The sequence below is a fragment of the Ylistrum balloti genome, unplaced genomic scaffold (assembly GCF_031769215.1).
Source record: "Ylistrum balloti isolate Yb309-2 unplaced genomic scaffold, AGI_CSIRO_Ybal_v1 Utg369676, whole genome shotgun sequence".
Taxonomy (NCBI): domain Eukaryota; kingdom Metazoa; phylum Mollusca; class Bivalvia; order Pectinida; family Pectinidae; genus Ylistrum; species Ylistrum balloti.
In genome coordinates this window covers 100,234-112,676 of record NW_026781919.1, presented here as the reverse complement: position 1 = coordinate 112,676, position 12,443 = coordinate 100,234, and the positions used below count along the sequence as shown (strand labels likewise).

The following is a 12,443-nucleotide window of genomic DNA, read 5'->3' as shown; positions in this document are numbered from 1 at the left end:
TTTTAAACTTGTTTAGTTGGCCTAATTAATTTGAAGTTATAATAAGCATAAAGATTCATGAACTATTTTTCTGATTGAATTTTTTCTTTACAAGTGAGGTTGATATTTGTCTTTGATCACATCTTTGTGAGCTTGTACTTTGTCTCTGATTTGGATTTGTGAAATATTTTCTGACTGATAATTCTTTTTGCAATTTTGGATTTTGGTGTGGAGGAGGTCATTTTGAGTTCATGCTGTACTTTTAAAGGGATTCACACCTTTGATCTGACTTCTGGGTTAGTTTTTGATTTAATGCAAATTATGAAAACATTACCTGTCACAACAGGTACATCAAGGTGAACTTGTTTATAGCAGAAATGACAGCCAGTAATTGGTCACACCTAGCCAGGTGTTTAGAGGAAATCACTCAAATGACCACTGGACATTGACCTACAGTGGTGTATGACAGTATTTGAAAAAGAAATGATGTGAATTCTGTGCCATCCAATTCTACTTATACAGTGTGAACACATTCCATGCTTATAACCTACACTTGTGTAAAAGGAACAGGTCAATGTGGCTAGTATAAATATGATTTCTGTCACTAAGTTGAAGAAGCATGCTTCCTTGACTCAATTGGTAGAATCTGTCAATTATCATGTTGGAGACTTGGGGGTCGTGGTTATGGCACTTGACAACTGTGTTTTCCCTGTTGTTTCACACTTAATTACTCATTATCTACTGGTATGAGTAAGTCTCAATCTTCAGAACTGATTATAATGCAAGACTTGTTCAAGTTCAGAGATGGTTATTGTATGGATAGATAGTTATAAGTCTGTACTTATAGGCACCAAGTGAGGAAATAAATATGTGTGTTGCATGAAAATGATCACCAATTTTACCTGATTAGTAATGTCTTAACAGGCCTATTCATTATCAGAAGTTATAAGGCACCAGTCTTGGTAGCCTTTGTATTATTGATAAGATGGTCATGTTGATTGAGCTGTTTGGTTAGGCAATTTTGAGATTTTGTGAAATGGTCTCAAATTGAACGATTGTCATGCGAGGTCTGGCCAGGCCTGTTCCTGATTGGGCACTTTAAAACAATCTCTGATTGGTCAGGCCAAATGATTCTTGATGAGGCAGGTGAAACATTTTCTGATTGGTCAGGTCAAGCTGGTTCTCGATTGGTCAGACCAGACTGATCACTGATTGGTCAGGCCGGACTGATTTTTGGATAAAGGTTTGTCCCTGGTTCATAGTAAGGTCAAGACATTCAACGAAGATTTTTTAATCTTTTAAGTGAATTATTTGATTCTTTGTTACCTTATCTCGAAATTAATATAGAAGTCCCATCAAACCTTGTTATATCAAACTCTTATAACTCGAAGACCCTGTATAATGTGAAGTATTTTGTCAATCCCTTCCAAACTTTGAAGTAAACATTTGATTTTATTTAAATTGTTCAATTGTATATCTGAAGTTCCTTGTCAAAGGGGTTGATAATCATGAGGAAAAAAGTGTCACCATTAACAGTTCGTCTAAATTGTTCTCTGAAATGCTATATGTTAAATGTTTTGATTAAATGGATTGTAATGAAGAAGTTTTTTTTGTTTGGTTAAAAAACAGATGAATGCGTTGCATGTTACCATATGGTTAATGCAACACCTTCCTGTTAACCAGAGGTATTAATATCAATGCCGGGTCGTAAAGCATGCCATTTGTACAAGTATTTATGTAAAGTATGGTGTAATGTTGAGAACGAGAATTCCACTATTCTGGCTTTTTGATGTAATGGGAAAAAATGTGTTATTTCAAGTTTAGGTAATCTGCTTGGTGAGAAGGAACAGACCAGGTCTAAGAGCATATACATATCAATATGAAGTCTTCACTGGTGTTAAATACATAGTCAGTATGATAAAAGACTGACAAGAAGCACACGCTAAGAGTAGAAATTGAGACATGTGGAACTTTTCTCTCTGTAATGTTCGGTAATGTTGATCGAAGTGGAACAGTTGTTTCGTTCCTTACTTAACTCTGGTTTGTTTAGATTTGGTTGTGGGAAAAGGTCTATGTCTCGATGGGGCCAAGCAAATGAATTATATGTTGATTCTTGATTCATTTTATATCTGTACTGAGAGGCATGTGTTCTGTAGAACTTACAAGACGATGTTAACTTTTTTGATGTGTTTAATTATCTGGGATTGTTAAGAGGCATGTGTTCTGTACAAGTAAAATATTGTTAGCTTTTTGACGTGTTTAATCATCTGGCAATTGTTTTCCATTTAATTTTTCATTTGGCAATAGAAGTAAATAGTTTTTTTCATCAAAAATTTTTATATTAAGTTGTAGATTTTCTTCACATTCACATAGATTTAGAACTCCGAGTATTTTTGCACTTCAATATCAAGATCATATTGAATTTCTGGAGTAGACTTTGTTTTTGGTTTTGATGGTCTTGTTTACAAGTACTTAATGTTTTAATCTGTTTCTCATATATAATAGGGATATGAAGTTTTAAAAACCTCCCTTGTCCCTTATACAAGTGTACAGATTATCTTGATTTTACTGGCTTGGCCTTAATACATGTTATGCTATATTGTGATTTTATTGGTGTGGCCTATAAAGGAGGTCACCTGAGACAAAGTCTCATGGTGACCTATTGCCATCCCCCTTTGTCTAGGGTCATCTGTCTTCCATCTATAAACTTTTTACTTTTTTGACTTCTTCTGAAAACTCCTAAACCAGTTTCAGGTAAATTTTGTAGAAACCTTTGATTTGCTGAAAGTGAACCAAAATATTTAATTATTTTGTCCTTAACCCCCAGGGGCCTGAGAGGCGAGGCCAAAAATAGATCATTTTGTTGGAAGTTTAAAAATCTTCTTCACAATAACTAAATATGGTAGGATCAAATACTCTTCAAAGATTGTTGTCTTAATATGTGTTGTAAAATATTATGATTTTGTTGGCTTAACTCCTATCCATGTTGTACAATATAGTGATTTTACTGGCATAACTCTTATCCAAGTTGTACAATATTGTGATTTTGTTGGTGTGGCCTTAACAGGAGTTATACAATATAGTGATTTTACTGGCATAACTTCTCTCTGTGTTGTAAAATATTGTGATTTTGTTGGTGTGGCCTTAACAGGAGTTGTACAATATTGTGATTTAACTGGGATAACTTCTATCTGTGTTGTGATTTAATTGGTATGGCCTTAACAGGAGTTGTACAATATTGTGATTTTACTGGCATAACTCTTATCCAAGTTGTACAATATTGTTATTTAATTGGCGTGGCCATAACAGGAGTTGTACAATATTGTGATTTTATTGTTGTAGTCTTAACATGTGCTGTACAATATCAGGATTTTATTAGCATGGCCTTAATCCATGTTTACAATATAGTTATTTTATTGGTGTGGCCTCACAGGAGTAATTGTATCTAAGTGTTTTACTATGAAGGACAAATGTTTTCTATGGAGTACACACTTAGGTCTGTCTACCAAGGAAGGAAACTTTAACACACGATTGTTTGCATGAAAATACAATACATTTGCAAGGACGTAATAGAAACTGGGAGTAACCTTCAGTGTAGTGTATACAGTAGAGTAAGGAAGTGGGTGTCGATTCTGTGTCATTTCCACGACATCATGGGATTGTAAAAGGTTTGGATTTTATCGGTATTAGTAACAGGTGGTCCTTTATTCTTCATGGTTTGATATATACGATTAGCTGATAAATCATTATTATGTGTGAAGTAGCTGTTAAATCATTATTATGTGTGAAGTAGCTGTTAAATCATTATTATGTGTTAAGAAGCTGATAAATCATTATTACCGTATGTGTTAAAAAGCTGATAAATCATTATTATGTGTTAAGAGTTGATGAAATAATCAGTGTGGAAATCAAATTAAAATTTGAATCCATTTCATATTTATAATAGCTAGGATATACTAAATCACATTTTGGTCAGTTTTTTTGACACTTAAATGGAATTTGGTTAATTAAATTAAGACCACTGTAAGATTAAGTATGCATTTGACATTTGAAAAATCTAATTTGGAATGAAGAAGATAGTGACTTCTGTGATGTGAATGTAGGTCTTGATCCTGATTTCAGTTATAGCTAGTGTTAATGTAGTGTCTTAAAAGTCATTCTGTAGTGTCTTAAAAGTCATTCTGTAGTAGTGACTTAAAAGTCATTCTGTAGTGTGACTTAAAAGTCATTCTGTAGTGTCTTAAAAGTCATTCTGTAGTGTCTTAAAAGTCATTCTGTAGTGTCTTAAAAGTCATTCTGTAGTAGTGACTTAAAAGTCATTCTGTAGTGTCTTGAAAGTCATTCTGTAGTAGTGACTTAAAAGTCATTCTGTAGTGTCTTAAAAGTCATTCTTTACTTATGTAGTGTCTTAAAAGTCATTCTGTAGTAGGGTCTTAAAAGTCATTCTTTACTTATGGTTACTTGCACAGAAAGCATACTTTCATAATCTTTTCCGTGTGACATATATATGACAGATTAAACAGGAGTTTATCAAGTTTTCAATTGTTTTTCAGATTTTAATTATAGGAAAATTTTAAATGAATTTAGAGTTATAATTTGTATAAATTCAGCACTAATTAGTAGGATAACCCCTTAAGTAATACAGGTACTGTATTTCCAATTAAACTGTCATTTCTTACAGATTTGATTTTTTTTTAAGAAAGTAAAGCTAATTCTTTCTTTGACGATATATGTCAAAATTAGCAACATAAGCATTATGTGTAGACCAAGCAACAATTGACAGTTTTTGTCAGAGTATTGAGACAATGATAACGCCCGCTGCACAAAGTTTATATCTGTCCATATAATGAACATTATGAATGTCTGGAGGTCATTGAGCTTGATGGCTAACATGTAATAGTTATGTTTCCTTTTAAATGCTGGACATAATTCATGACTCATGAGGAGTGACAGGTCAAGGGACATAACTCCAATTGACCTGTATGGTCATAGAAACCCATTGACGTTATAGGCATGTATGTAGATAGATACTGGTGTCTTGTGTGAAATCCCTTTAGGTAAATACCGGATTAGAGAAAAACCAATGCTACCATTACTGCCTGTGTCCAGAGTTAAACAGGTTTGTGTGTGTTCTATACCAAGGAAATCCTTTCAGGTGTTAAGCCACTGTAAATGTTTCAGGTGTTATACAGGGAAAACCCTACAGGTGTGTCAGTTTAGAGAAAGGTATAAATATTCCAATTAGTTACCTGTAACATCTGATGGTTTTATACAGTGTGTTAGGTGAGTGATGTAACTATGATACATTTGTCATCTCATATAGGTGTGAACCGTAGACAATCTCTCTTCTTATATTACCTGAGCTTCATTGAACTGTCCGAGTGTGGATGTGTTAGAAACTTCACAATTTTATCTGTCATACAAACGGATTGAGGGAATTACAGAAGCTAAAAATAGATTAATACCTTTAAAAGACGCAAAGGGTGGTGAAAAGAGTGACAAAAGTGTAAACTTTGGGTGAAGTATGTTTATTTATATAAAATAGGAGACCGGGATTTACCGTTGGTATTAGCTTTACGTTAAACTGTGGACACATACTTGGTACAAGAAGACTATTTGTGATCGTTAGAGCTATACAGATGTGTCTTAGATATTTCAGGTGTATTTAGGAATCGGATGAAACAGTTAATGGTAAGTGTATTTATATCTCTTTGTATCATATCTATTTATTATCTTGTGGTAGAGTATACTGTACTCTTCATATGGAGGAGTTGGGATAGTTTAGTCGGGTGGATGGTTGGCTGACGTAACCTCACGTAAAGATCTGAGGTGAGTGGTTCAATGCCCTCTACCAATGGTGGTTTGTATTTCTGAGGAAGCTGAGAAGTGTACTAGTCTGTGCTGATGTGGTTGTGTCCTTTGGTGAGAAATAAACTTTAATTGCTCTGGATGGCTTAATTGTTTGGGGACTTGCCTCCCATATGTTGTTCAGTGAGGTCGTTTGACCATATACTACGTAGTGATCCTGTCACAAAATGACCTTCACTGTTCTCAGGGTAATTATAAACACACATCAAACTACCAAACAAACTGACCATTGATATGGTATTCCTAATAGTGGTACATTAATTATTCTGTGATATTCATATGGTATTTACGTACAGTCCTATTTAGTGTAACATTTGGGATATTCATGTGATACATACAGTCCGGTATGGTATATTATTCTTTGATGTTAATGTGGTATTCCGATGTAATCCTGTATGATTTGTTATTTTGTGATATTCATGTGGTACTCGTATACAGTCCTACATATAGTTTACCATTTTATTCATCAATGGTTTTCACATATGTATTCCTATATTTAATGATACACAGTGATATTAATTTGATGTACATCTGATGTTTGTTATGAATTGGCAATTATGGTTGATGTTAAATTTTCACAACAAACATCAGATTTATTTCTGTAAGATTGACTTTATTCTAGAAGTAGTTAATATCATTTGTGTAAAAGTAAATATCAAAATTGATAATGATTGTGAGGTGACAGGGGGGCAGGAAAAATGGTACAGAACTGCTTTCTTTCTCAACTCAATAAATTAGTCATTTGGATAGTGAGGTCATCCTCCCACCCAGAATGTAAGTTTTGAGTTAGGGTATTTCTAAAAAGCCAGCGTTGACAAAACAAAATGTCTACTAATATTATGTCTGATGTTGCCATTAGACGAGGAAGACTAGTCATCACTAAATACATATTTCAAAATATTCTGATAAAAGTTGTTACAATCAGCATGTGTTGTGTTCCTTTACTGTGTGATTTCCCTTTAATGGTATTGAAATAACAAAGTCTTGCATTCAGATTTAATTTTTACAAGAAACACTATGTTAATGCGACCATGTTGTCAAATTTTGACAATATCGTGATGCAGATTTTTCTCACAATTACGTTTCTATAAATCAGTGACCTCAGAAGGATTCTGATCCAGCCAATGACATGAAAGGAAATAACTAATACACATGTGATGTTTTTAGAATCAAAGAACATCACAACCTTGCTACAGTAAAAAAGATTTTCTTCTGAAGTTGAGCTCTGTCAATAATTTTCAGTATTGTTAGCCTGGAACAAATGCATGCATTGAAATTCAACTTTGTGTACAAATTGGTACATGACATTATTGAAGATTGAGGCTATGATTTATTGGACGTACGGTAAGAACCCTGACAAATCTTAAGGTTTTACTTCTGTACATTACTCAATATTTCCTGATCCACTGCACACAAAAAATATTGGTAGGAGTGTGTACATTAATTCTGTCTGCACATTTTACATGCATTTGACATGTGTACATTGTCATTTACATAGGAAACCTATTAGTACTGACATGACAGTATGTAGATGATATATAATTCGACTCAGGTGAGAAGTCTAGAAAATGACAGGTACGCCCAGAAATCTCTTCTATATGTGCAAAACTCTTGACATAATGATGAGCAAGTTTAAACAAGGTTGTTGAGTACTCTGGAAAACGAGTTTTAATTTAGTCTGGAATTATGATGTATATGTCTGAGAGTGATGACAGCCATTTTTTTTGTACTTTGTCAGAATTAAATCTGTTTTAAGTGTCTATTTACATATTGTCTTATTTGTCAGACGGTATTCCATACCTGGTAGTAAGCCCACTTATGTCGCTTTCTGTCAAGTGAAAGAAAATAACAAAACACCTTTTTTTATTGTTCTGCAATCAAGACAACAGTCCAGTATATCAAACTGCAATAAGCCCAGCCACTTCTTTGAATCAAATTTGATGTGTAAACACCCTGGACTTATTGTTACAGGAAATTTATAGCAGGGTTTTAAGTCTGTGAAAATTTGACTCTGCTCTCTACTCCCAAGGCTGTTTTTATAGTGAGGAATCAGGGCAATGCTCCAATATATCCCATAATAAGCCCACCCACTTCTTTGAGCCAAAGTTGACGTGTAAACACCCTGGACTTATTGTTACAGGAAATTTATAGCAGGGTTTTAAGTCTGTGAAAATTTGACTCTGCTCTCTACTCCCAAGGCTGTTTTTATAGTGAGGAATCAGGGCAATGCTCCAATATATCCCATAATAAGCCCACCCACTTCTTTGAGTCAAAGTTGACGTGTAAACACCCTGGACTTATTGTTGCAGGATATTTATAGCAGGTTTTTTTTATGTCAGTGAAAATTGCAAGACATACTTCTCTGAAGGCTGTTGTAATAGTGAGGAATCGGGACTCATCATTGCAGGATAGATATAGTAGTGTTTTAAGTCAGTGAAAATTGGCAGACTTCTAGGTTTTTTTTATAGTGACTGTCCAATTCTTCTTGCAATAAGTCAAATTATTCTTGGAGTCAGTGTCGAATTGTTGGCACCTGTATTACTGCCTGATACAGACAATAATGTCTGTATATCTCAAGGCTGTTGTAATAAATAGTGAGGATCGAGATATCAGAATCCTAATACAGAAAGTTCAGAAGTGTATTTACAAAGAAAACATGCCTATTATCATGCCTGGATTTTTAACAATTGATTACATAACCATTTTACATACATCTTCCTTTTAACATCCTCCTCTTGAAAATCAAAAATCAAACCCATATGCTTTACATCTTTAAGGATGAAGGTTGTTATCTGACTAGTGTATACATGTAGGTATATTTCTCCTTTACTTTATAATAACTGCTGGTTTAGTATTTAGATTAGGCTATGGTCTGTCATGTTGTTAGACTAAAGTTATACCTGTGGGATCTGTAGACTCTCTGTTTATGTCTGGCAAGTCTGGACATTGTTATCTCTCCGGTGTTGTATATATGTGTTTTTACTGTGAAACATTTCCCATGGGCCGTAATCTTCAGCTGTGTTTTATATGATACGCTTTACCGCATGTTCATTTGTCAACCTGGATATTATTAATCAAATAATGAGTTCAGATGGTTTCCAGAATAAAACAGAACCTGTCTTGTCTTTTCTTTGAGAAAACTCAATATTGACTATTTTAATGGAATTTGTTATCTTTATAATGCTTTCTGCTGCAGATTTGGTAAGGTTGATGATGGAGGCCTGGTCTCACTCGACAACAGACAGGAACAGTCAGCTGCAGAGGCTGGTGATAAGTCTACAGTAGAGTTACAGTCTAGTCAAACAAAACAGGTGTCGCCTATCACAGTCAACACAGAATCAACCAAGGAAACACAGTCTCATCTCATCCCAGAGAAAAGTGCAGTGGACGCTTTTACCAAACAATCCGCAGTTAAATCCAGTGATTTGGATACAAAAGGATTAAGTATAGGTAAAGTGAAAGTAGATGAAAGTGAAAGTAGGTCAGGTGTAAAATCATCATTATTGGATAGTGGTGTAAAAAAAGGAATTACGCAAGAAGATACAAAGATGGATACTGAAGTGACAGGTGGTGGATTACGAGTCACGACCACAGACAGTGACAGCAGTTCAAAAGTTCAAAGGTCAAGTTCGGATAGAAGAAGGCGGAAAGATAAATCTGCTGCAAGAAAATCTGCTTTGAATGCTTCAAATGTATCAATAACAGGTATGTAAGATTTATTCATCCTTGTAAACTTTCTATCAAACAAGATCATAAGAGAAGGAATTTCTCTTGAAGTTGATGGCGTCATGACTGACATGATAAAAATTCAAAATATCCGGTCCTGCCTGAAAAAATGGCGTAAATGGTGATTTGAATTTTATTTTCAGATAAAGGAAATTCTGTTTTTAAATTCTAAAAAATACTAAAAAACTTATTTAGATATCAAAGCTGTCACTATAACATAAGGATCATTGAAGGTCACTGTTGATGTCATTTCTTAAGCCTCATTGTGTAGAGTACCTTAAGAAGTCCCAGGTGATATTTATTGGTGGATCTTTGGCGACATTCCAGCTGGAAACTGTTACTGGGAGATTAGGAAAATTTTGACACATATTTGTTGATCTCGAGGCTATCCTGAGTTAATTATGGTACTATAGAATTGTGGGCGTAGGCTTCAATTTAAATCTTCACTATTGGAAGTTTTATGTTTGAATACCATGCAAATGTCCTATCATAAAGTCATTATCATATCCTGGAGGAAGAAATTTACAGCAGGGAATACATTATACTATTGATGGGGTTGTAAGTACATGCAGGTTTAGTTATCAACATGATGAGATAGAACATGTGATAGAAAATCTGTAGGAACATTTAGAACCAATGTACTTACCTCTGTAACATTACAGTGGGTGTACTTTCCTCTGTTACATTACAGTGGGTGTACTTATGGTACCTCTGTTACATTACAGTGGGTGTACTTTCCTCTGTTACATTACAGTGGGTAACTGTCATATTGTTTGTTATTCCATTTTTTCGTAATACAGAGTTATCTGCTCTTATTGGCAGGTATTGATCATTGTGTCATAAGTTTACATGAGAAAATGACATTGTTTTCTCACAAATTTTTCATGATGTTTCTCTCGCAAACAAATGAGGCAACAATTAATTCCTGCTTGCAAGAGCAGATAATTCTGCATTACAAAAAGACAAATATCAAAAGATAAGGTAATGAAATCCAGAAAAATTTGAAACCTTGAATATAACATTATTACAGGGAAATCAAGGACTATTTCATGACTTATATGGTGGGGGGGGGGGGGGGATAATATTTATATTTTCCTTTGAAATTTGTTTAAATTGCAATACTTTGAACTAACAAAAAAACCTGTTTAAGATATAAATGACGAAGGTAATGGGCATTTATACAGGACTTTTTCTTGGGGCTCTGTAGGGCAGAATGTGGATCCCTGTCCCAAATGGATTTATTTCCTTAATATGGCCAAATTTTCAAAGTATGTAGTCTAATATATTCTACTTAAAATTTCCTTCCCTGATCAACTAATATGAGGTAAAAAGATAGAAAAAAAAGTGTTTAACTGTATGTACGTGTACTGTTGTTTTCTAAAATTTAAACCCATTCTACCATGTTGGCAAAATATTTATCTGTGGTTTTATGGAAAAATGAGCTTGGTTCCATCGATTTAGCATTACTTATGTGTACTGATTTATTGAAATTTATCAAAAGTTTGTTGAAAATGTATAAATGTTTTATATCATAGAACTATTGTCATACATATATAAAACTTTACAGGAAATGTAAATGGAAAAAGTTAATGCAGATTTTTTTAAAAAAAAATCCTTGTCCTTTCAAATTAAAAAGAACTGTTCCAGTCGACATGTGTCATACATGTTTAAATGTGTATTAATTTGTAGACAATCTTCCTGTAATGAAAATCCACATGTAAAGTTCAGTATCTGTGAAGTTTAATGTGACAGCGACATTTGAATATATCAGCTGTGTGGCTCGGTCATTATATGGCTTTATAATGGACATTATATGTTGAGAGTAATGTCCATTGATCTGGACTCTAGACATTGTATGTGTGTAGGTTAAAAGGTGGTAATTATATAGATATATAAGTTCTCAGGCTTTTCTCATGATGTTAAAAGTTGTAAAAGCATAAACATGCACCTTATATGTTTACATATTAAAGGTAAGATATCAAGGGTGTTCCTACAAACAAAATCTGTGGTCAGTTTATGATGTTATAGGGTCAATATCTGGTCACAATAAGGTCTTGTATTAGACGGTGTTTTCATCATATTTTCCTGAAAAGTTTGTTTAGATAATCGTGAACAATATGTTAAATAAATTGCAATATATTAATCAGTTGAACTTAAAATTATGATTTAGAAATATAAAAATTATAATTATGATTATAACTTAAAATTATGCTGCAGATATTTCCTTAAGTAGAAAAAATCTCAAACTTTATTTCAAATTTCTTAGATTTAATTGGAAATCATTTTTATCAAAATTTGATTCAAATATTGTGGCATTAAGTCCATACCTGATAATAAGTCCATCCATTTAAATTTCTCCCCTTGGTTGTAGGCCTACATGTTATTTCATTACTCAGTAATAAGCCCGCGCCCTGACTTTGTGTTAAAGGCAATGAGCTATCAATCATAGCCCCTGGCCTTTATATTGCAGGACAAATACACTACAGTAGATATTGTTGAAATTATCTGTACATGTTAATATAAGGTCTGATATATGATTTTTTGCAATTAATCCTATTGTTTCGATGAAACCATTTAATTAAAGTTGATTGATGGATAGATTTAATTATTGCTTTATCACCCTATTCTATAATACGTGTTGAAAATTATGTCAGTATTTATAAACGTTGACCTTTTTAAACATTAAAAATGCATAAAAATTCACACGTAAACCTCCATGAATTTAAGAACACAAAAATCGTTGTCATCAATCATTACCATGAAATCTCGAACAAAGCGTTTTAAACTTCAAATACCTATCTCACTAATCGTATTAAAAAGTTGATGTCATTTTTCATTTTCAAACATTTTTAAATTATGTAAGTTTGATA

At 33.5% G+C, this 12,443-nt stretch overlaps 1 protein-coding gene across 1 annotated transcript in view; it reads left to right on the top strand.

Moving 5' to 3' along the window:
* Positions 1-12,443, top strand: part of LOC132563623 (uncharacterized) — a 102,477-nt gene that overhangs the window by 3,709 nt on the left and 86,325 nt on the right. The window contains exon 2 of the mRNA XM_060228367.1: positions 9,044-9,552. Within this exon, the coding sequence (XP_060084350.1) occupies positions 9,044-9,552 (509 nt within the window). The remainder of the gene's footprint in view (positions 1-9,043; positions 9,553-12,443) is intronic.